The 22328-nt window shown below is 52.0% G+C and overlaps 2 protein-coding genes across 5 annotated transcripts in view; both read right to left on the bottom strand.

Annotated features, from left to right (window-relative positions):
• LOC142003518 (unconventional myosin-Ie-like) overlaps window positions 1-11819 on the bottom strand; it is a 33014-nt gene extending 21195 nt beyond the window's left edge. For both annotated transcript variants that reach the window (XM_074980533.1, XM_074980534.1), the window contains exons 1-2: window positions 11614-11819; window positions 1423-1560 (exon numbers count right to left, since the gene is read on the bottom strand). In XM_074980533.1, coding sequence (XP_074836634.1) covers window positions 1423-1560; window positions 11614-11616 — 141 coding nt within the window. In that variant the 5' untranslated portion in view covers window positions 11617-11819. The remainder of the gene's footprint in view (window positions 1-1422; window positions 1561-11613) is intronic.
• Window positions 11820-18799: 6980 nt separating this feature from the next.
• Window positions 18800-22328, bottom strand: part of PI4KB (phosphatidylinositol 4-kinase beta) — a 59454-nt gene continuing 55925 nt past the window's right edge. For all 3 annotated transcript variants that reach the window (XM_074981012.1, XM_074981010.1, XM_074981011.1), the window contains one exon: window positions 18800-20685. In XM_074981012.1, the coding sequence (XP_074837113.1) occupies window positions 20504-20685 (182 nt within the window). In that variant the 3' untranslated portion in view covers window positions 18800-20503. The remainder of the gene's footprint in view (window positions 20686-22328) is intronic.

Genomic DNA, 22328 nt, shown 5'->3' with positions numbered 1-22328 from the left:
ACTTACCCCCATTCATGAAGTCCATCACATTCCCACTCTACACCCCTATCCAGCCTTGGCTCCCCTATGCTCCTTTGGAGCAGTACGCTCAGCTCCGAATTTGCTTTTGCTCCTACTCAGTTTCATGATCCAGTCCCCAGACTCAAGACTGTGTTGTGTGTTTGTGGCATAGTGGAAAATAATGGGCTCTCTGGCAATTTTCCCTTTAATTTTTGACACCCAAGGCTGGAATAAATTTTGTTATATGCACCGAGACATGTGCAAATGTGCACCACCATAGAAACACAGGCTGTCCCCTGTGAGCGCTTTGCTAATTAGCTGGACTGCAGCTGACTCTCTCCTGGGTGACCACCCAAGCACTCATCTCACAGGGAACACTGTTCTCCAGGTATCCAGCAGGAAAGGAGCTACACGGAGACCTGGATCCAGGCAGAGATTAGGCACAGAGCTGGATGGAAAGTTTTTAGCTTTTTTTTTAAGCTCGTTTTCATCAGAAAATACCATTTAGTCAAAACTGAAGGGTTTTTTGGCACAATCATCTCAATTTTGATAAAATGTAATGCAAAAAAATGGATAATATTTCAAAAACCTCAAATTTCCCTGTTTGGAGGTCTTTGGAAAAGCTCCAGCTTCTCATTTCAGAATGATGGCTGCCTTTGAAAGTTAGTCCATTTTACTCTAAAAAACTAAAAAGTAAAAGGGTCAAAATGAAACCTTTCCATTGATCCCACGGGATTTTTTTTTTCCTTCAGAATTTCATTTTGCAATTTTTGTTTTTAAAATTTTGGCTTTTCGTGACAAATTTGTCCCCAAACAGAACATCTGGCTTTTCCAGCCAGTTCTAATTCAGGGATTCTCTGAGTAACACATTGAATCTGGTTCCCTCCCACCAGAGAGCCAGTATGGGCTGCAGGATCTGGCACTAAGCTGGCACCGAGGACCTGCTCCTGGCTTCAAAGCCCCACTATCCTGCTAGATGACAGGTAAGTCGTGGTCCCCCTCCCCAGGGGAAACTGAGGCGCATACTTTCCCTTGTGCCTGTCTTGCCCACTCAGATTATGAGCTCGCTGGGGCAGGGTCTGTCTCTCGCTCTGTCTCTGCCTGTGCCTGGCACATCAGGGCTCAGATTTCAGTGGGGTGGCTACCAAGAGACAGATTATACTAAGAGTCCATCACAGAGTTGATGTGATCGTTAAAAGCTTCTCACGGGGTTATTCTGGCAACAGGCCAACCCAGAACCAGCCAATCCGGGACCCTGGAGAAGCTGGGATCCCCCCCCCCCCCCGCCTTTTCCAATTAACCCCATTGGGTTTTGCAAACTGCTGTCTTTTGGGTCCAGGGAGCTGTTGGAGTCATGTCCTCCCCAACCCCTGGAGTTCCCAACGTCGCCCTCCCTGCCTCCCGCCCGGCCAGGAAGGATACGAAGATGTAGTCATCCAGGAAGCGCTTCTTGAGGTTCTCCACGATGGCGTCCTCGCTGATCTTGGCCAGCAGCACCATGTCATCCACCCCGCTGTGCTTGACATTCTGTGCCTGCCAGTGGTAGCGCTCCTTGCTGCCCTGTGCAGGTAGGGGATGCAGAGGGACAGGTCATGGCTCGGGCAGAGCTGCATGCAGGGGATGCCAGTGCTCAGCCAATGCGGCTGCCTCCGTCAGGCTCCTCTCCAACCAGGCAGGGATAGCTTAGGGCCATCAGAGCCTGGCCCCTGGCTAGCCATAGGAGGACTAGGTTCAATCCCCTGCCACCACCACCCCATGTGACCCTGGGGGAGTCACAGGCTCTCACTGGGTCTTAGTTTCCCAGCAGCAAAGCCATGATTCACTTTCCTCTCCCCACCCTGTACATGCCTCAGTCATGGGCTCTGCAGGACAGGGTCAGTCTCTATGTCTGTGTAGCATTTGGCCCAGTGAAGCCCCACCCACAGCAGCGGCTCCTACTACATGTATTATGATAGCACCTAGGAGTTCGGTCATGGACTAGGAGCCCATGGCGGTAGGCATCACACGTTACTTATTAGGTGTATTATGGTAGTACCTAGGAGTCCAATCATGGACTGGGATCCCATGGTGCTAGGTGCTGTACATTATTTATTAGATGTATTATGGTAACATCTAGGTACACGATCATGGCCAGGATCCCATAATGCTAGGTACTGCACATTATTAGGTGTATTATGGTAACACCTAGGCACATGGTCATGGACCAGGCTCTCATGGTGCTAGGTATTGTACATTATTCATTATGTGTATTACAGTAACAACTAGGTGCATGGTCTTGACCAGGATCGCATGGGGCTAGGTGCTGTATACTATTCTATTAGGTGTATTATGGTAACACCCAGGCACACGATCATGGGCCAGGATCCCACGATTATCATCATGGTAATGCCTAGTGCACGGGCATGGACCTAGATTCCATGGTGCTCGATGCTGTATGTTATTTATTCAATATAATACAGTAACACCTCGCAGCCCAGTCACAGACCAGGACCAGGCTTCTCTCTAATGTTTAGCATCCATGGGCAGAATGAATTTTGTTACATGCACCAAGGCACGTGAGAATGTGCACCACCAGTAAGAAGTCACACTGCTGGCTGGGGGCGCTCTGCTAATCAGCTGGGCAGTACCTGACTCTCTCCTGGGCAGCCGCCCAAGTGCTCGGCTTACTGAGAACACTGACCCTGCAGGACCCAATGGTGCTAGGTACAGTGCGTTATTTATTAGTCATATTATGGTAGAACCTAGGATACCAGCCGTGGATCAGAACCCCATTACCCTAGGCCCATGGAACACAATGGCATGGTGCTAGGTGCTGTATATTATCCATTCAGTATATTATGGTAACACTTACAAGCCTCCATCCTGTACCAGGAGGACTCCACAGCACTAAGCAGGTACATTAGCTATTGAGTTGTATTACAGTCGTGCTTAGCAGCCTTTGTCATGGACCAGGCCCTACAGTGCTTGGCCCTGTACAAACACAGATCAGACCCCCCTGGAGCTCAGCATTGTGCAAACACAGACTGTCCCTGCCACAAGGGGCATACAGCACAGATGCAACCATGAAAGCAAAACCTCATCTGGTCTGCATGAGTACTTGAGAGCCCCTGGCCCTTTGCCCCCTTAGGCTAAGCTCCTCTGCCTACCCAGGGTTGTCCTGAGTGACTACCTGCCCTGCTCCATGCCAGAAGAAGCTGCATGAGTCCTGGGTGGGGGTAGCTTACAACGAGAACCTGAGGCTGATGATGTTACCAAGACTAAGAGCAACAATCGGCCTCTGTCCCAACGCCAAGGGAACATCAGTCCCTCTCGCAGACACCAGGTTTTGGATCCATTTATTTCCCTCGAGTGCAGAGCTGTGCAGTGACTTTGGCATCCTGCTCTCCATCAGCCCCAAGAAAGAACGACCTGCTCACCTCTTCTTCATCTGGACAGAAATTCGCACCCTCTCACCAGTTCCGACACCCACAGTCGAGCTGACTAGAACCTCGACACTGGCTTAAAAATCATGATGTTTAGAGGAGAAAGAAATGCCGGGAGCCTATTTGCCATCTGCTTTGTGAGGCTTTAGAAGTTTGTGCTTTCAAGCTTCTCTGCATAAGCACTGAGGCCAGGAGCCCCCCTTGAAAAAGAAAATGGCCACTCCAATTCCCATGTGATCATAAACCTCTGAGAACTGGGGCTCAACAAAATGTTAGGGTAAAACGGCATAAATTGGCTGCACTGCGGCACAAGCCTGCACTGTAAGCTGAACTCGACATATGGCCCTGGGCCAAGTCACACCCCTCTCTCCCCAGGCATGTGCCTCAGTTTCCCCACTTATACAACATCAGTGGTGCTACAGCCCCTCCTTTACAGAAGCTGCTGCCACCCTGCCAAGTGCCATTGTCACCCGGAACACACCATGAGGGTTCAGCTTTCCCCTCTCGGCCGATCTCCATTATTAATTGACAGAGATGCTCTGCTCTTGATTGAAACTGGAAGAGAAACTGACCCAGATGGATGGAAATAAAACCCTCCCAGGCAGATTTCATGAGCTGCTCCCTGTTGGGTCACCTTGCATAGTGGGCAGGGAGGCTGTGATCAGTGAGCCCTCTAATTGTTTTCCATCCACTTGTGGATTAAATTTTATGCACACCGAGGCTACCCACTGGGGACGCTCGGCTCTTCAGCTGGGCGGTATCTGAATCCCTCCTGGGTGGCCGCCCCAGCATTCAGCTTACAGGAAGCCTGGGCTGTGGTGTATGCTACTGCAAAGGGAAGCAACATGCCTGACCTTTGGGATACAGAGGGCAGGGTTTGAAGCAACCCAGGGAGGAGAGGGAGGCAGGCAGGACAAAGAGGAGAGCACGTACATGTGTGTGTGTGTGTGTGTGTGTGTGTGTGTGTTTGGGTCCCGTACATCATGCATGGGCTTGAATCCCACCGGCCTCACTGCAAAACCAGACAACGCCCCCCACCCCCCGTTCCTGTGTGCTCCCCCTGCTGCGTCCGCCTAGAAGAGAGAGGCCCCTGCCCTGCCCCCTCGCCAGCCCGGGGGACAAAGTGCCCATCCCCGCCCCGATCCAGCAAAGAAACTTCAGCCCAGCTCCTGGCTGTTGCCAAGCGCTCCTTCCTCCAGCCGCACAGACAATGCGAGCAGTCGGTTGCTACGCGACACGGGTGGCACTCGCTGAGGGAAAGCCTGGCAGCGGGAGGAGGGGCACTGCAGGGAGACCCCTGCAGAGGCCAAACTGGAGCTCAAAGGCTATTCTCCTCGCAAGCACTCGCACAGAGGCCATGTCACCCTGCTCTGTGTGGAGCAGGGCCTGACATCCAGGCCTGAATGCTGCCTGCTACCCTGATTATCACAGTCCAGCTCTTTCAGTCAATCCCCAGCTCCTGGAGTCAGGTGAGGGTCTGTTTCCTTTAAGAAAACCCAAGTTGCTAACCTTTGTCTTTTTCTGACACTCATCTGCCTTCCCCATCTCCACAGTATCTAAATACTACGCCAACTTCAGCAAATCTGCCCTCCCAGCCCACAGCATGATTATCCCCATTGTATAGAGGGGGAACTGAGGCACGGGCAAAGTGACTGGCCCAAGGCTCCCGAGAGGGGGGAGTCAGTGGCAGAGCAGGCAATAGAACCAAGGAGCTGAGAATCCAAGACTGGTGCTGAGCTCCCCTGGGGGCTGCCCCAGCTCAGGCGCATGCAGAGGCAATACTATAAAACCGCACCGGGTGTTTGGATCATGGTAGGGCCCTGTGGCACCAAGCATCAGACAGAGCAAAACCACCAGCCCTGCCGTAACATTCTCAGCATCACTGCAGATCAAACACATGAGAAATGGGGGATCTCCCTTCCTGGAGCATCTGGCACACCCCAGAGCTTCCCCGAGCAGCAGCACAGGCCTGGCACATGGGCAGGGCTGGTAGAAGGGCCTTTGTGCCACCACAGAGGAGCAGGAAGCTGGTGGGACCCCACGGCCAGGGACTGCAGCTGGCACCATCAGCCCTGCCAGGCCTTTGCCACATAACGAGCCCACAGCCTGGCCGCTGGTAGGTAAGACACCCAGGTGAGAGTTTACCAGCCTCCCCCAGTGAGGAAAGCAGCTTCTCCCTGAGAGGGCCTGGAGCTCTGGCCACCTTAAGGCTCAGCAGGGCCTGTGGAAAGGGAAAAGCTTTTGCCAGGCTGTGGAGGGGGAAACTGAGGCACATAAGCAGGGCGACTCCCGTGGCCAAGGTTCTACTGAGTCAACAGCAGAGCCAGGAACAGAACGACAGGGCGTCTGCCAGGTCTGCGTTCTAACCGCTCAACCACACTTCCTCCCCACAGGCAGGAAACCAGCCTGATTTCCAGCCCCTTGGCCTCCACTGCTAGACAACCCCCCCACATAGCAGGGACAAGCACCCCACTCTAACCACTAAACAATGCTGCTTTCCCACAGCCCCACCCACGGGACATCTGCTCTCCCAGCCCAGGGCCGGACCAGCCGCTGTGGTTGTGAAACTCCACCCTTCGGCAGCGTTATTCATTAACCGCAGCTGGACGCGGGCCCGAGCTCCCCGCCCGGCTCCCACACGCCACCCCAAGCATCGCACCACGTGCCTGAAATCCAGAGCCACTCCAAAGCTCACGTCCACGCAGCCGCCTGAGCAAACCCACCTCCAGGAAGCAACGCCCAGCAGGGCCGAGCCAAACCTGGGCCTCGCTTCTGCCTCCACGGCATCCTGACCCCAACCAAACCGCACGTGCAGGGAGGGGAGAGCTGCTGCGGCACGGCCAAGGGCTAACGAAAGGCAGCATTTCCCAGGGGGTAGAGAGCAGGGCCAAGCCTCAGGACACCGGGATTCTGTCCCTGGCGCTCTCGCTGGCCTGCTGCATGACCTGGGGCAAGTCCCAGTTGTGCTCTGCACCTCAGTTTCCCCTCGCACTCTGGGTCCGTCTGGAGCCGTTTGTTCTCGTGTCGCTGTGGTGCCAGGAGCGGAACAGATTTGGGGCAGAAAGGCCGCCCCTGTCCTAAAGAGTTTAGACTCCAAATACACACCGGGGCGGTGCCCTGACCTCAGTGGCAGGTGCTGTGCAGGGACTGGGGGACTGGACTTTGGTTGGTTGGGGTAGTGAGCAGCACCCAGCATGCCAGGGCCCCCAGTGTTGGGCAGCATTCTCTGTGTCACACCCAGCACAAGTGGGGCCTGATCTTCATTGGGAGCAGCGCCCATGTCTGCAGGGCTCACCGCAACAGGGGTCCCCTGGTCTCAGTCAGGGTCTGCGCAGGGCTCAGCCCGCAAGGGGGACCCGATCTCAGTAGGGGCATCCCAGTACTATTACAAGCACCCAAGAGGTCCCATGGCTGTGACAGTCTCACCCTGCTGCCTTCTCGGGCTGACACACTCCGACGCCCCGGGCTGGGCTCACCCCGGAGCAGGCTGTGGGCCTCACCGGGAGAGAGGGGGGCAGGCACCACGGTGGTGAGGCTGTCGGAGGGGAAGCCAGCAGGTTTGGGAGACTGCACTGGCACAGGCCTAGCAATGGCAATTCACGCCCAGCCCCCAAGACAGCGCTGACCCCTTAGCCAGACAGGGCAGCCCAGGACCGGGGGCGGGACAAACACTTCCATTGTCGGAGGCCCTGCGTCCCCAATGGCATTATCCCCGCCCAGCTGGGCACTGCCCGAGCCCGGGGCCTGGCTTGGGGGCATGGGGTGAACGCCAGGCTCTGCTACCAGGCCAGGGTTCGCCCCAGCCAGCACATGTAATAACGGCCCCAGGCCCATCAGCTCACTGGGCTGGAGGAGATTGGGGCTCCCTATGTCCCTGCTAAGTATCCGCCCCTCACAGCTCCCCCAGCACCCACGTGAGCAGGTCCCTCCCTATGCACCGGCTTGCCCCACACACTGCCTTGGCTTCTCCAGCCCCAGCTCAGCCTGCAGTGCCTGCTCCCCCCAGCTAGGAGGAAGGGAGCCCATGAGGCCAGTGTTAAGAATAGCCCCAGATAGAGGAACTGAGCTGAATCACAGCCCAGGCCAGGCAGTCCGGCATGGGAGGTGGCTGGCACAAGGCTCTGTGGGTCTGACCCTGACCCGGGCCCCCCAGCTTACAGACCAGGCCAGGTCCTGGCTGCTCCAGTGGTCCAAACTCCAGGGAAGGCAGCGCAGGTCAGGCTGGAGCAGAGGGGAAGCCGGATTCTGTCTTGCAGTGAAACACGCCCCTCCCAGCTCGTCCCAGAGATGCTGTCCCACCGCCCTGTCCGCCTGCCACTCTGGGGAGACGGGATCTTCTGGAGGGGAGTTAGGTCCTGGCAGCATCCCTGACAGGCAGGGCTGGGTCTGTGGATCTCCAACTGCACCCACCCGCCCCAGCTTTTGGGTGAAGAAACTGAGGCACAGGGCCTGCCTGCCCCCCAAGTCACCCAGTGACAGATTTGGGGCTAGAACCCAGGAGTCCTGACTCCCAGCCCCCTGCTCCAGCCACTAGCCCCCACTACCCTCCCCCAGCTGGTTTCCAGCCCAGTCCAGGGCTCTGATCAGCAGAGATGACTGTCGCACATGCCTTAATCACATTCTATTAATAGATTCCCAAGAAACCACCAGGCACAGCCGCCTCCCAGAGCAGAGCTGCTCCACAGAGGGGTCAGAGAGGAAGAGAGACCCACGCACAGGACTGATGCCAGCAGGGTTCATGCACGGCGTCCAGCCCAGTAGGTCCCCGCTGTAATCATTAGCCCTGGTAACTAGGATCCAAGCGGGATCCCCCCAGCTGGAAAGGGCAGAGGAGTGGTGCACCCCCCGGTTACAGCCTACAGTGAGAGATCACCAGCCAGCCAGGGCTCCCGCTAACTTTTTTTTCACCCATATGTGGAATAATTTTTGTTATGTGCACCGAGGCCTGTGGGACGTGCACCACCAATAGACCCACATCCTGCTGATTCTAGGCACTCTGCTAACCAGCTGGGGCATCTGAATCTGCTGCCAAGCCCAGATAGCGACCCCAGCACCCAATCAGCACTTGCTGGCTCTGCCAGGTGGGGTAGGGCTGCCCCAATTTCAGGCTGCTGACTGGAACCAGCACCAGGCGTTCCCTGACAATGCTCCACCCAGAGCACCCTAAACCCACAGCCTCCCCCTTGCCAAGGGGGAGTCCATGTAGGTGGAGTGAGCGGGGCAGGGAGGAGAGTTTTGGGTACAGAGACTGCAGGCGCATCAGCATTTGGGGGGTGGGAAGTGGGGGCAGCATAGGGGAGCTGCCAGAACCCCAAGACCCATCACATAGGAGGCTGGTCTGGCTGAGCCCCATGCCACAGGAGTCGGGGGAGGCCGTGCCCCACCCCTGCTGGATAGCTACGCCCCTGATTAGGACATGGGGGGAAGGGTGCTGAATGGCCACACCCACCCGGGCAGCAGGGGTGCTCTGCAGACTGTTTTAAACCTCCCCAAAAATTCAAAGGGGGGAAACCTGAGCTCAGACACCCCCCCCCACCCTCAAATTTTGCAGAATTGTGAATGGGACTATGAGCAGCTCTGAAACCCTCCACGCACCCAAATCCCACTAAGTCCAGATACGTTAGGGGAAGGTTTGGAAACTACACAGCTCCCAGAGGTCTGGCTCCTGGCCAGGGAAGTGTTCGACCAAAGCTTCACTACTCAGGAGTGCAGGCAGGCAGGGCCTGTTGTGCGAGTGAACTGCAGGAACAGGGCACACCTGGATCCATACCAGTACTCTTACCCAAGCCCCAGCTGCTGGCGTCAGACTCTCTGCTCATAATGAAATGGAAAGAACCCATTTCTCACCACCGCGGTGTTGGGAAAAGCTTAAAAACCCAGCAGGAGTCTAAACCTGAACCCTCAAAAACTTTATCACCCCCACAAGTTGGTTAGTTGGTTTGCTTTCCTCCAGATTTTCCACACGTTTGGGGCTGATGAGGGGCAGAATTAGCTCCTCTGTTTTAAATCCGTTTGCTACAAAATAACCCAGCTGAGAACTCACTAAAATTTAATTTATTACAGAGGGTAATTAACCCATCAAACAGATTCCCCCGGGACAGGGAGGATTCACCAGTACTCAGTCATGGATATCTAGACTGAACATTTCTTTTCAAAAGATTGACTGTCACTCAACCAACAGATATGGGCTGAAATTCAGGGATCGCTGGGCTTTCTGCCTACACTAGAGAAACTGATGGTGCAGTTATTCCAGAGTAACTCCCCCACATGGAGAGACAGTCCCAGAATAAAAGTAAATGTATTTAGGAATAATGACTCCACTGTAAACCTGTGTGGAGACACATCTCGGAGAACTGGAAGGAACCTCATGAGGTCATTGAGTCCAGTCCCCTGCCTTCTTGGCAGGAAAAAGCACCACACCTGAGGTTTTTTGTTTTTTTTTTTAAAAGCTATTTGCCCTGGACCCCTAAATGGCCTCCTCCCCAAGGATCAAACTTACAACCCTGAGTTTAGCAGGCCAAGGGCTCAAGCTACTGAGCTACCCCTCCCAAATTACTTTACCTGTAGAGTAATTACTCTACAATAGAGCAGCCACAAAGAAGTTCTGAAATTGCTACATGGATAAATTTCCTCACAGAGACAAGGGCTGATGGTGAATCTTTGACCTGCCTTGCACAGGAGGCCAGACCAGATGATCAAAACGGTCCTTTTGCCCACGGAATCATAGAACTGGAAGGGATCTCAAGAGGTCAGAGTCCAGTCCCTACCCCCCACCGCAGGACCAAGCACCCTCTTCTAGACTATCTAACCTGCTCTTAAATATCTCCAGTGATGCAAATTCCACAACTTCCCTAAGTAGTTTATTCCAGTATTTAACAACCCTGACACCAGGCTGCAATTCGTCCCACGGGAAACCCTGGCTGTGTTTGACACAAAGAGCTCCTCAAAATCCCTTCGCTTACCCGTCTAACTCAGACTCTCCAGCCATGGCTCTCAGAAACCAAAGCAGCCCTTAACACAAAGCCCAGCCCATGGAGAGGGGGTGGCTGCCTCAGGTTTGAAACAACCAGTTTCCCGAGAGCCCAGCCTTGTAAAGAGAACCTGAGCAGGGATCTGAACTCCTCCTTTTCCAGGAGCTCTGGGCAAGGAGCGGCCTCTCCCACCGCACGTTCCAGAATAGCAGCAGTTTGCTCCAGATGCCTCTGGCCAAAATTACTCTTCCCAAAGGGCTGCAGCACATAGAGCACCATGCTCCACCCCAGAGATGAGTCAGAGCCAGGGTGCTTACAAACTTTTCTAAGCTCCATTCAAACCCAACTCCGCTCCCCTCCTTCCAGTCTGCACCCTGGCAGAAATTCTAGACCCACCACCTGAAAGCAGGGGAAGAGGCGTGTTTCAAGGGCTTTGGGGCGATCAGGCCAGGAATAACACCCGGCATTCTAAGCCCTTTCACTAGCCACACACGTCTTCAAAATGTCCCCGTCTTCTCTCTGGACCCCTCTAGGGCACCCAGCATCAGCCAAAAAGACACTGTAAGGCCCCGATCCTGCAAACGGATCACCACAGGCTGTTGGGGGCACCCCTGTGAGGAGAGCCAAGGGCCAGATCAAGGGCTTACAGCTTCATAAGGAGAGGGGAGCAAACTGAATCATGGACTCAAACAGGGCAGCAAAGGGCCACCTGTGGTACACTGTGAGCCCCTGGGTCAGGCAGAGAACCTGTGGGGACCATGCAGGCAGGTGGCTGGTCCAGGCCTAGTGCCTTGAGTCATGCAACCAGGATTTGGACCTTGTAAGAAGCCAAGCTGGGAAAAGTGAAACCGACCCCCCCAGAAAGTCGGAGCCAGCTGAGCCCGCAGAGAAGAGCGGCCAGCGCCCCAGCCCAGGGGGATGGAGCAGGAGGGTTCCTTGGGGACCACAATCAGGCCAAAGGCAGGTCGTTTGCAGCCCCAGAGGCTCTTTGGGGTCCAGCTGCTTTCTGTCCCCTTGGCAAGGTGGTTCAGGGCAGCTGCTGCTCCCCAGCCCCGGCCGGGGGGGGAGGGGGGCAAGAGATTTAAAATGCAACACACACACACCCCCTTCAAACTTCCCATTCACTTGTAAACTGGGGGGAGGAACTTTTAGAAGATTTGCTCCGCGGGGAGGGGGAAATCGTAAAGGGACTGAAGCGTCCCCAGGAGCAGCGAACTCACCATGGCTGGATCGCGGCGGCTCTCCCCGCTCTCCTGCGCCCAGGGTAGCTCAGCGGGGACCCATGGCTGGCGCCGGGTCCAGGCGGCTCGGCGGGCGCTTGGGAGCAGCTGCGGGGGGAGGCAGCAGGGTGGGGCCGGGCAAAGATGGAAGGCAGGGCCCGGCTCCGCGCAGCGGAGGCAGGTACAGGCAGGCAGGTGACCGCCTGCAGTCGGGCTGGCTGCACGCAGCGCTCCCGGGCAGTGAGCGGCGCGGCGCGGGGGAGGGGACGCGACGGGCCAGGACAGGAGGAGCGCGCACAGGCGGCGCCTGGTGGCGTGGAACGGCTGCTGCGCGCGGGTGGCGGCTCCGCCCGAGTCTCTCCTGCCCCCTGCGGGGAGAACGGAGCGCTGCAGGGCTCGGAAGCCCTGGACGGGCTGGGGGCACGAGAGCCGAGACCAGGGAGCCACGTCCGCCCCCTGCTGTCTGTCTACACGCAACCCACGCCGCCCCAGAGCTCCTGAGGCGGGAGAGGGTCCCGGGGGACCCAGCTCCATTCTGCAACAGGGCAGGGGTGGCCAACCACTTGCAGCCCGAGTGTCAAAATAGCTGTGGCTAGAGTACAAAGAGCCAGGTATTTATCCATCTACAGAGACCCATCGATTACAAACTATTGACAGAAGGGAAGCTGTGCTGGTCTGTACACTATCAAAACAAATCAGGGAAAGATAATCAAGGTGTAACTTTGATTTGTCCTCCTTGCTGACTGTTTTTGGTTCTCTGTGCCTTAAATATTGAGTCTGTTCTGGTCTGGCTACGGTCTGAAGAAGTGGGTCCGTCCCACGAAAGCTCATCACCTAATAAACTATTTTGCTAGTCTTTAAAGTGCTACTGGACTGCTTTTGTTTTGATATTATAAAATATAGTTTATAGCTTTTAGTTATATTTTATAATAGACACCCAACTACATAGCTAATTAAAGCATGTTACGTATATACAAATAAATATATAATAGACAGCTCAGTGCCCTCCCCAGGAGCCTGGCACTCCCCTCTCCCCCTAGGTCTCACTCAGTAAAATGCCTTTTCATTACTACAGCTAGAAAAACCACAAGCCAGCCTGCAGCACCTCAGAAACTAAGGGCAGATCTACACGACCCCGGAAGATCGACTGGCTCAGGGTCACTCACCCGGGGTTCAATTTCACACCTCTAGTACAGACGCACCAAACCGATCTCTCAGGGGTCCCATTTGACCCTGTACTCCTTGGGAGACACAAGGAATAAGGGAGGTCAAGGGGAAGTTTCTCTCATCAACCTTCTCCAGCATGAACAGCCAACTTAGCCGAGTGCAGATTCAGTCTTCCCCTGCTTTACGAGGGTAATTCATTCCTGAAAAACCCCTCTTAGGGCGACTTCTCATAAGTCGAAAACATAATTACCATTAATTTCCAATGTGAAAAAATTTTGTGTTCCTGAACCCCAAAATTTACACCCATTTATGCTTAAAGCAACACCAAATCCCATTAAAATGAACACAATTACTTCAATAGTTAGCATTAGTTATCATAACACAACCTAACCCGGCATTTTCCCTTCATTAATTACTCTATAATATGGCTGTTTACCTGCTTGTGGGGGGTGGGGGGAGTTGTCCCAGAGGCAGACAGGGCTGCGAGGGGAATGGAAATTGAAGAGTGCCTGGGAGAGGGGCTCCAGGAAACTGCCGCCGGTTGCTGCGGAGAGAAGCACCTGCAGGCAGCCATTGCCTGGAGCTGCGGCCTCTCTCCCACTGCAGGGTGTCCACATCCCACTGAGGCATGCGAAATCCAAATCAGTCCTCGTAAATGCGAAGAAATGCCTCCTAAGCCAAAGCGGGGTATTAAATGAAGCTCCTTGTAAAGTCGAATCCTCGTAACCCAAATGGGCGTATCTCGCGGTGTGACTGTACGTCCATTTTAGCTACGCAATTGCCATAGCTAGAAATGCATATCTGTAGTTGACTTACTTTCCTAGTGTAGACAGCCTTAGCCTATGCCTTCCAAAGAGATGGATTAACTACCGTCGGCACGGCAGTGGCACCTGATCATGCCATTGTAGCAGCTGCAAGTAGCACATTCCCTTGTCCCTGAAGAGCCAGGCCGAGGTATACCAACCACAGTCATTCCTACCACAGTCCAGAGCACAAACGGGACAGGGAAGCCAGAACTTGAGCACTCAGTGGAGAACAACAGGCTTGGAGAGAGATGCCCGTTTGTTCACAGGTTACAGAATTGTTACTGGCAGTAGAGGAGAAGCTGTGATGTGGACATTGTTGGTATGACCCTGACAACCTAATTCAGCCAAGTACATGGCTAGCGGCCTCAAGAGACCTGGGTCCTATCCCTGGCTCTGCTAGGTGGCCTTGGGCAAGGCACTGCATCACTTTGTGCCTCAGTTTCCCCTCTCTGTAAACTAGGAATGCTCTTATTGACCTTTAGTAAAGTGCTGTGAGGTCTTCTGATGAGACGGGCTAGGTAAGAGCTAGGGATTATCAACATTCACTTTAAAATCCCCTGAAATCCCTGGGAGTTAGGTAGAGCCCATACACATGCCTAACTGAGGCCTTGCTACTTTTCATGCAAGGAATGAGGCCAAGCAGAGCAGAAGGAAGGTGCAGGACCATACAGAGTTTAAGAGAAGAGCAAACAGGAAAAAAAAAAGATGGACTTCATCTGATTTGGGGTATTTAGGCCCCCCTTGGAAGGGGTCACTACTCAGCTCTCACAGTATCTACATTCAAAACAGCAGAAGCTTCCACCAATGCCAGAGAAATTACACATGCAAGCCACTCTCCTGTGGCCTGGAATTCCCCTGCAAGCTGGGGCTTCCAGCAGCTCCCAGAAGCCAGCTCTGACCAGAGGCATTTGACACTGATCCTCAACTGGGATACGGTCCCATCTACACTAATCCAGCAGGGGAGCAGCTCCAAACACTGCAAGAAATGGTGGCACACGTGAAGGGCTAACTTTACTCCCAAACAGGGCAAACAGCTTGGACAGCTCAGGGTTTTTGACTGGTACCAGCTGCTGGGTGAATAACGCTGTAGCTAGCAAGAGCAGGAAATGCTGATTTCATTAGGGGAAAGAAGGTGTCTTATTCCCAATCCTTAAATGTCTCCATAATGATGCAGTTTATGGATTAAAATATCCTACTGACCTTTTATGGGGTCAACCAGTGTTCCCTGTTGAGCAGCTCAGCTGCCATCCAACTGATTAGCAGAGGACCCACAATCGCCCAGTCAGCCACGTTTTCTATTGATGGTGCACATCCCCATATGCAATGGTAGACATAAAATCCATTCTGCCCATGGATGGAAAAAGTTAGAGGGGACACTGTCAAGCACCAGCCAACCTACGTCAGGTTCTGCTAAGAGAAAGACCCAACCTAGCTTCACTTGGGGGTAGCCAATGCCTAAGGGGCTGAGCAGCAGTTAATGAGTTAAGGAAGGCCCATCTGGCCTTATGATTTCCTCAGGGAGCCCCAGGACACAGAGTTGCTCTGAGCAGTGGAGTTTCTCAAGCTCACCAGAAAAGGGGACCTAGGAAAAGCACTGCTGGAAGGAGCAGCTTCTGAGCAGACTATGAGCAGCACAGCCCTAGGGAGACCTGGTCCCAGAGAAGAGCTACAGTTATCTGACCTCTCTGGACAGGCCTGAGTCCAGAGAAGGACCCCTTCCCCAGGTGAGGGCAGGAGGCCTGACGGCAGAGAATCCCAGCTTTAGGGGCCTTCCTAGGGATGAGCTGGGACCAAGGGACTTAAGCAGGGAGAACTTAGATTAGTGTCCTGATCTCCCCCCTCTGCCAAGAAGCTGGGGGTGAGGACTTGCAGCACAGCTGATTGTCATTTGCTTAAATAAACCAGACCCCTTGAAGGTGCTTCAAAAATGTCACAAACTCCACTGGGGAAACTGAGGCAGAAATGGAACTGCAGTACCCCTCACCTCCCGCGGCAACAACTGGAAGCACATCCATACTACCCCAGATCTCTTCTGGCCCTGAACTGGGACACGGGTAAGTGCCCTGCCTTGCATTCTAGAATACTCCCCCTTTCTTATGAGGTTTCCACATAGCAGGCAGAAGCCACGTACACCCTTCCCTGGAGAGCTTCACTTTGTGCCAGTTATGAATCATTGTGTGCGCCCCTGCCAGAGACCCCAATCTCAGAAGAAAAACAGGGCTGCAGCCTCACACGTCTAATCAAACCCTGCATCCCATTTCACAGCACTCTGCCTAGGGGCCAGCCTGCCAAGGCACATGGAAATAGAGCCCATCCTCTCCAAGGCACTGGGTCAAATGCAGAGCAGCAGGGGGAGCCCCAGGATAGGAGTCAGAATTCCCAGCAGCCTTAGGGAAGTCACATCCCCTGGAATCAATCTCTTCCTCTAGGAGGCAAGGGGGAGGGATGCTCTTGTGGAAAGCAAAGGCTGAGGTAGTCCCTTGAGAGGTATTTGGGGGCTCCTGTCCAGTTCTCCGCTGACCCATGGTGACACAACAAATCAGTCTTCCTACGCAATCCCTGGAATGGCCACGCTGCAACTGACGTGGTTGGTGGAGTCAGAGGCATTGAACTGGGAACCCTGGGAGAACTTTCAGGAGAACCCACCCCGAAGAGCATTCTGCACCCTCATCTACAGCTCAGTAATCCACCCTGAAAGCCAAAAAGGAAGCAGGGCTCTTTCCTTCTCCTCCATCACCACCCAGGATGGCTGAGCTCAAGGGGCACATGCGCATTCTCATGTCTGTTAGAAGCTCCCTCAATGGGACTAGGCTCATCCTATGATTGCCAATGGTGGGCACAGGTATTAATGATAGACCCCAGTCAACCAGTCTGTTAATAATACACAAGGGGGATCAGAGCCCACCTCCCAACTCTGCTATGGATAAGCTGGCTCTGGCAGACTGTTAACTTGAATAAATTCACATTCCCATCACTAGCTGGTCTGATTCCAGTAACCACTGGGAGAAGATCTACCAGGTAAACTGGGCCCTATTTAGACATTTCCAATTCCCTAAGTCTCACTCAAGCACCTTAAGCAGAAGCCCATCCTTTCTGCTCTGCTACTGACTCACTATATGACCTTGATCAAGTCAAAGAGTGCCTCCGTTGCCCAATCTGTAAGATGAGGCTAATGCTCACTTACCTGTCTGCAGTACTTGGCAATCCTCTGATGATTAGTATTTAAGAGGGTAAAGCAACTAGCTCTAACCTGAAAGCCAAGATCTGCCCCTCACTGCTCTTTTAGAGTCAAGCTCTACCTACATGCCTAGGGTTGTAGAACAATTGCCCCCCGACAGCTTCCCCCTGGAAGCTTTTACTAAAGCATCAGCAATTAATGAGATGCAATGGAGAATTTCTGTACCAGAAATTTTTTTTTTTTTAAAGAGGACATTTTATTAGAAATCAAGTTCTGGTTGTATATTTTATTTCTGAGTTTGGCCCATCCTTACTGAATAGGAAAATAAAAAATCCCCACACACACTGAAAGGTTCTCACATAGCCTGTGTAGCCAACAGCAGCTCTCAGAAAAGGTGTTCACTTATGCTAGAGGAGAGGCCACAAGTCTGGCCAATTAGTACCACAATTTTGTCCCTTTTCTCTTGCCATCACGCAGCCGATCCCCTTTTACCTTGTCAAATGTACTCTCCATGATGATGATGATAAATGAAAACTACATTCCAAACGATCCCATCCAAAATTGTGTAGCAAGAGTCTGAAGGAGTCACACAACTGGCTGGGTAACTTGTAGCAGGTACACCATTTAACCTGCTCATTTGCTACTTGCAGCAGTGTTGCTGCTGTGGGCTCAGCACATCAAATCCCTGGGCATTCGTCTGTCATTTGCTACACTTAAAGGGGAACCTGCTTGCAGTTTATTTCCAGGTCAGTATAAATACAGAAGGGGAAGCTAAATAGCAAGATGGAGTCATTCAAAGTGTCTTCTTGGGGCTTTTTACAGCCAAACCGGAGTCACAGCAGGAGGTGAAACAAGTTAGCAAGTAAAGCAATTTCTTGATGATTCATCAGGCTGCAAAGTTACATACAAATGAGTAAATGAAGCCTAAATTTGATCCAACAGTTAAATCTCAGTGATCCGCACAAAAAAACAAGCCACTTGCAAAGTTTTATAATGATCCTTTCTCTGCTTAGAGTTAACAGTATCCAAAATGACCAAACATCATGGGCTGCGCCTACAAACAATTGTTACCCTCAGAACTGCCACTGAAGGTTGATTGCAGAAGTGTAACCCCATTCAACATTGCAGCCTGCAAATGTGCTTGTAAGCTACAAAGTGTGGCAAGTACTACTAATTTTTCCAACATTCATAGTTGCTTTTTGTCTGTATTTTAGAGAAAGCCACTCCCCCCCCCAAGTGATCATGATGTCTAGCTCCACCCCTCTGGTGCTGTAATTTCCCACAGAAATTCAGATTGTTCCATAAAAATCTATGGCTCCTTCTAAGAGCCATTTCTGGCTGCTCTGGGAACAGCTGGGCAACAGCAGCAGTTAGCAGGAACTTAAAGTGAAAAAATTAAAAACTGAACAGACAAAAGCAACTTTTTTTTTTTTTTTAAACCATAATGAAACTAGTGCTAAGTCCTTTTTTGTCCCCACCTGCAAGGATCTGAACACTGCTACCCAAGCCTTCCCTGTTATCAACAAAGTCAATGTTTCAGTGTTTCAGGAAATGAAACAGACCCTGTAACACAAACAACGGGATCAGTTTCAAAGGCTCAAGGGAACTGTGGAAGTTGAAGCATGCAGGGGGAGAAGTTTTGGACCTCTTGTAATTCCTTCACTGGACAGCAAAAAGCCCCACCTGAAGTTTTGCCAAACCATTCCCAAACTGGTAAGAAGAATAACCAGTTTGGAACACACAGAGTGACAGGCGTTCATGATCCGCCTACACCTGTATGTTTTACTTGCAAGTGGGAGACGATTAGGCCTTGCATGTGACTCATCCATTGGGCTGCTGGAAGGTACACAGTGGTTTGAACTTCTGTGCAGAATTAGGTGCAACACTTCAAAGTATTGCCCTGCCCTGCCAGAAACCTCTATCCCATAATTTTAAGACACAGTTCAAAAATGCTAAATAACCAATATGGCAAAGTAGCACTCAAACAGACTTATTAACATGAGTCCACATACAGGAGTAAGTAAGTATGGAGGAGAAAAACGACTGGGGTAACAAGACACACACACTCGGGGATCAAGGGATTCAACCATCTGATCCGCAGCTGCGGACGTCTGGATACACTTACAGAAGAGGACAAGAGGGGACTTGTGTCTAAATAGAGTTACAGTAATACAAAGAAACAGAGAAGCTTCAACAAATCAAACCTCGCTGTTCTTTATAAAGTACAGAGCTTCTCCGCTGGACGGTAGTGGAAAGTAAGTTTTAAAAATGAAATCAGGCCAGCAGAGAGCTGTTTCTGTGGCCTGGATCTATATGCCAAACAGCCTGGACTTATGCCTTCATGGTTGCATTCTACTGGTTCTTTGCAATAACTTTGTGCTTGTTAGCATCTGCTTTTGACCTGTTTCTGGGGAAGAAAAATTAACTTGATCACTTTTTTACTTAAAAGTGGAAAAGGCACTAGCTATGTCCTGCTCACTGAAAAGCTAAAATCAAACACCACTTCCTAACTCTAGCTAGGCCTGCTAACAAGGTAAGATGGATTCGCCTAGACCAGCCTTCAGGTACCCTAGGGAGAAAACTAGCAACATCAGTCCATGCTTTGCCTCACTCCCGGGGGCCCAAGAAATTTGGCTCAGGGCAAGGTACGACATTGAGCAGGTAGGAGACAGGGGAACATGTTGCATGTAGAGGTACAATACAGGCAGATGTAATAACTCACCATCCACGGAAATTGAACCCCAGTGCAGAGACTACAAACAAAGCAAAGTTCAACCCCTCTGTTGAGTTCAGGGCCAGACTATTGCATCATCAGGATCGTCAGCCAAGGAGAAGACATTCAGTGTGGCACAAACCCATGAAGCAGATATTACTGGGGGGGGGAGGGGAAAGGGGGAGTTTAACAGCCCCAGATTTGAGGAACTAAATCAGAAAGATGCTCAAAGACAGACAAATGGGCCAGCCTATGACAGATGTGGACAAAAGGAAACAAAAATACCGAAGGAGTAGTAACCTTACATTCCAGAAAGTGAAGATTATGCTACATGGGTGGTGACTAGTGAACTATGCTCTCAAGGACAGGTTTGTTGTCTGACTTGCAACTTAAACTTACAATAAAATGTGCAAAGGGTGAAAAAAGCCAAACCAACATTAGGAGAGTCAATTAATGCTGAGAATGCTGTACAGAAACATGCAGGGTGGGGGGCTGATGGGGATTCACCTCAACTGCATTCAGGTGGTGCTAGCAGAAGGCTCAAAATATTGGCTATCATCAGACCCAGGGAGAAGACTGTTGGGCCCTCTCCACTCCAGGTCCTACAGGTTTATGAGATCATGGAAGAGTTCACAGGACATCAACAGGCATAATACTGAAATAATAATGGGAGGAACTGATGTACACATGGTTCTGGTGTCTAGCAGATGCTCTATTGTCCACAGAGCACTGATGGCTTTGTCTTGCCAACCCCTGAACCCTGAGGTCACATTAAACGTGATCACAACGGTTGCCACATGATCCTTTTTGTTTTAGTCAATTTTACATGTAGATTTTGCTTCTCTGAACACTGGTTTTTGTTATTGTCTGAGAGTCTGGTAAACCCGGCATCTGGAAAGTGCTACTGCTTGATTCCCTTCGCCACAGGGGGGCTAGACCTTTTCCCTTGCCCAGGTGGTAGTTCTCCAGCTGGGCACCGTGGCTGTGGCAAAAGCCAACCTCAAATCAGTGGGAGGGGCGCAGCCATCACATGATGCCATTGGTGAGGTACTGGAAGCCATCATAGAGCTTGGTGGTGATTGACCGCATGCTGCCATCCACCATCTGTTCAATGAGCATCTGCAGCTGCTCCTCCGTCATGTTCATGTGGAAACGCTCCTTCAGGTTGCGGATGGTACTGGAGCCATGGAAACAGGGCAGTTGAGAACCTAGCACATCGGGGTGGAGGAATGGGGGTAAGGAACAGAGTTAACAACGAATTCCAAAGCTGCAGGAAGATCTTACACAGAATACTTGACACAGTGGGAGGAGCCTGATTTGGGAGGCTGGTTGTGCAACTGTCATCTGGTAATGACCCTGAAACCTGCCCAGAGCATCCCTCTGAGGCTGTGGTGTCCAACATGCTAGACACTAGCCACATATGGCTATTTGGCCACTCGAGTACGGCTGGTGGGCTTGAACAATAAACATGTTCAGAATAACGTGGCAAGTTTGCTACAGCAGTATCCACCATAGTGTCTACTGCTTCAGAACTGGTTGGTCTCCACAGCTCTGAGGTCTTCTCTGCACTAGGAAGCTACAAGAACATGTGTTCACAACCACAGCATTGGGCTGTGTGGTTAGCTGGTGTAAAACAGAGTAGTTCCATCAACTCCAATGGAATTGCAGACATGCACCTGCTAAGGATCTGGCCCCACTAGTTCCAATAGAGCTGTAGCTATTCACTCTGACCTTTAGTTGAAAGCCAGTCCCTCCCAGGTGGATGCTTGAAACAGGCAACCAGTGAAGGAACATGACTGATTCCCAATTTCCTTCCCCCACTGCAGAACACAGACTTTGAACTGTGAGACCCTAACACGGCTCTCCCCAGCTCACCCCATCAAACCTGAACCCAACGCAGTGGAAGGGAGGGAGGAAGAGCTGCTGAAATCCTTGTAAGCACCCTTGTTTGGTGCTGGAGGATCTGACAGTCAGAACTCCTGGACTGCAAAGGAAATGCTGAATCCAGGGCTGGTGACAGACTTCACAGGACCCTGGGCAATGTGTGGGGAGGGGTATGGGTGGGGGGAAGAGAGGAGTCACCTCTGTACCCCTAAAAGGGGTAGGGCCTTGTTCAGAAGGGGCAGGGCAAGAGGCAATCATCCATCTACACTGCCCAGACCATGCCATGCCTCCCCCAGCCAGCCCTGGGTTTTGTACAGACTGTGCCATGCAGAACTCTGGACTGGAGCCCTGGGCCCTTTTATATGGCCAGATCCCAGGGCAACTACTCCCCTTTCTCTATTCCCAACAATAAGTCATTTGGAAATAGTCCAACAAAACTGCTGGGTTCAACTTCTAGCCTGAGTGGCCTGACAGGCACACAGAAGGCCAGTGTGCAACTGGAGCTGATGAAAGGGGTGCTAACTGCCTTGGTAACTTAGTAACTGGGTGTGCATGGAGGTAAATGGTGTTTTTAAATGTACTGCAGTGGTAATTATGTTTGAGGACTGCAGGCAGTCAGACTGCATGGTCAAACGGACGTAACCACTGGTCCCTTCTGGTCTTAACCACTAAATCCGTGACGTGTTTCAAGCCTGTTGACATGTCACAGGGAGAGCTGAAAACTGGCTGTGTGGAGATCACTAAACAACTGATGTTAATATCCAGCAGAAGAATTAAATTGATTCAGACTGGTTATTGCCCACTATGTATTTTATAGGGGAACAGATGCAATTCACTTATAGCTAGGTGGGACCTTTACACTGTGGAGTGGTATAAAATTGGATAGTTATTTCCACTCCTCTAATCTACGTAGATGGGGCTCATCTACACTGATGCTCCAGAAGTTGATCTTCCAGGGGTTGATTCA

The sequence above is a fragment of the Carettochelys insculpta genome, chromosome 30 (genome assembly GCF_033958435.1).
Source record: "Carettochelys insculpta isolate YL-2023 chromosome 30, ASM3395843v1, whole genome shotgun sequence".
Classification (NCBI taxonomy): Eukaryota; Metazoa; Chordata; order Testudines; family Carettochelyidae; genus Carettochelys; species Carettochelys insculpta.
The sequence above is the reverse complement of the archived record's forward strand: the minus strand, read 5'-3'. Positions and strand labels throughout refer to the sequence as shown.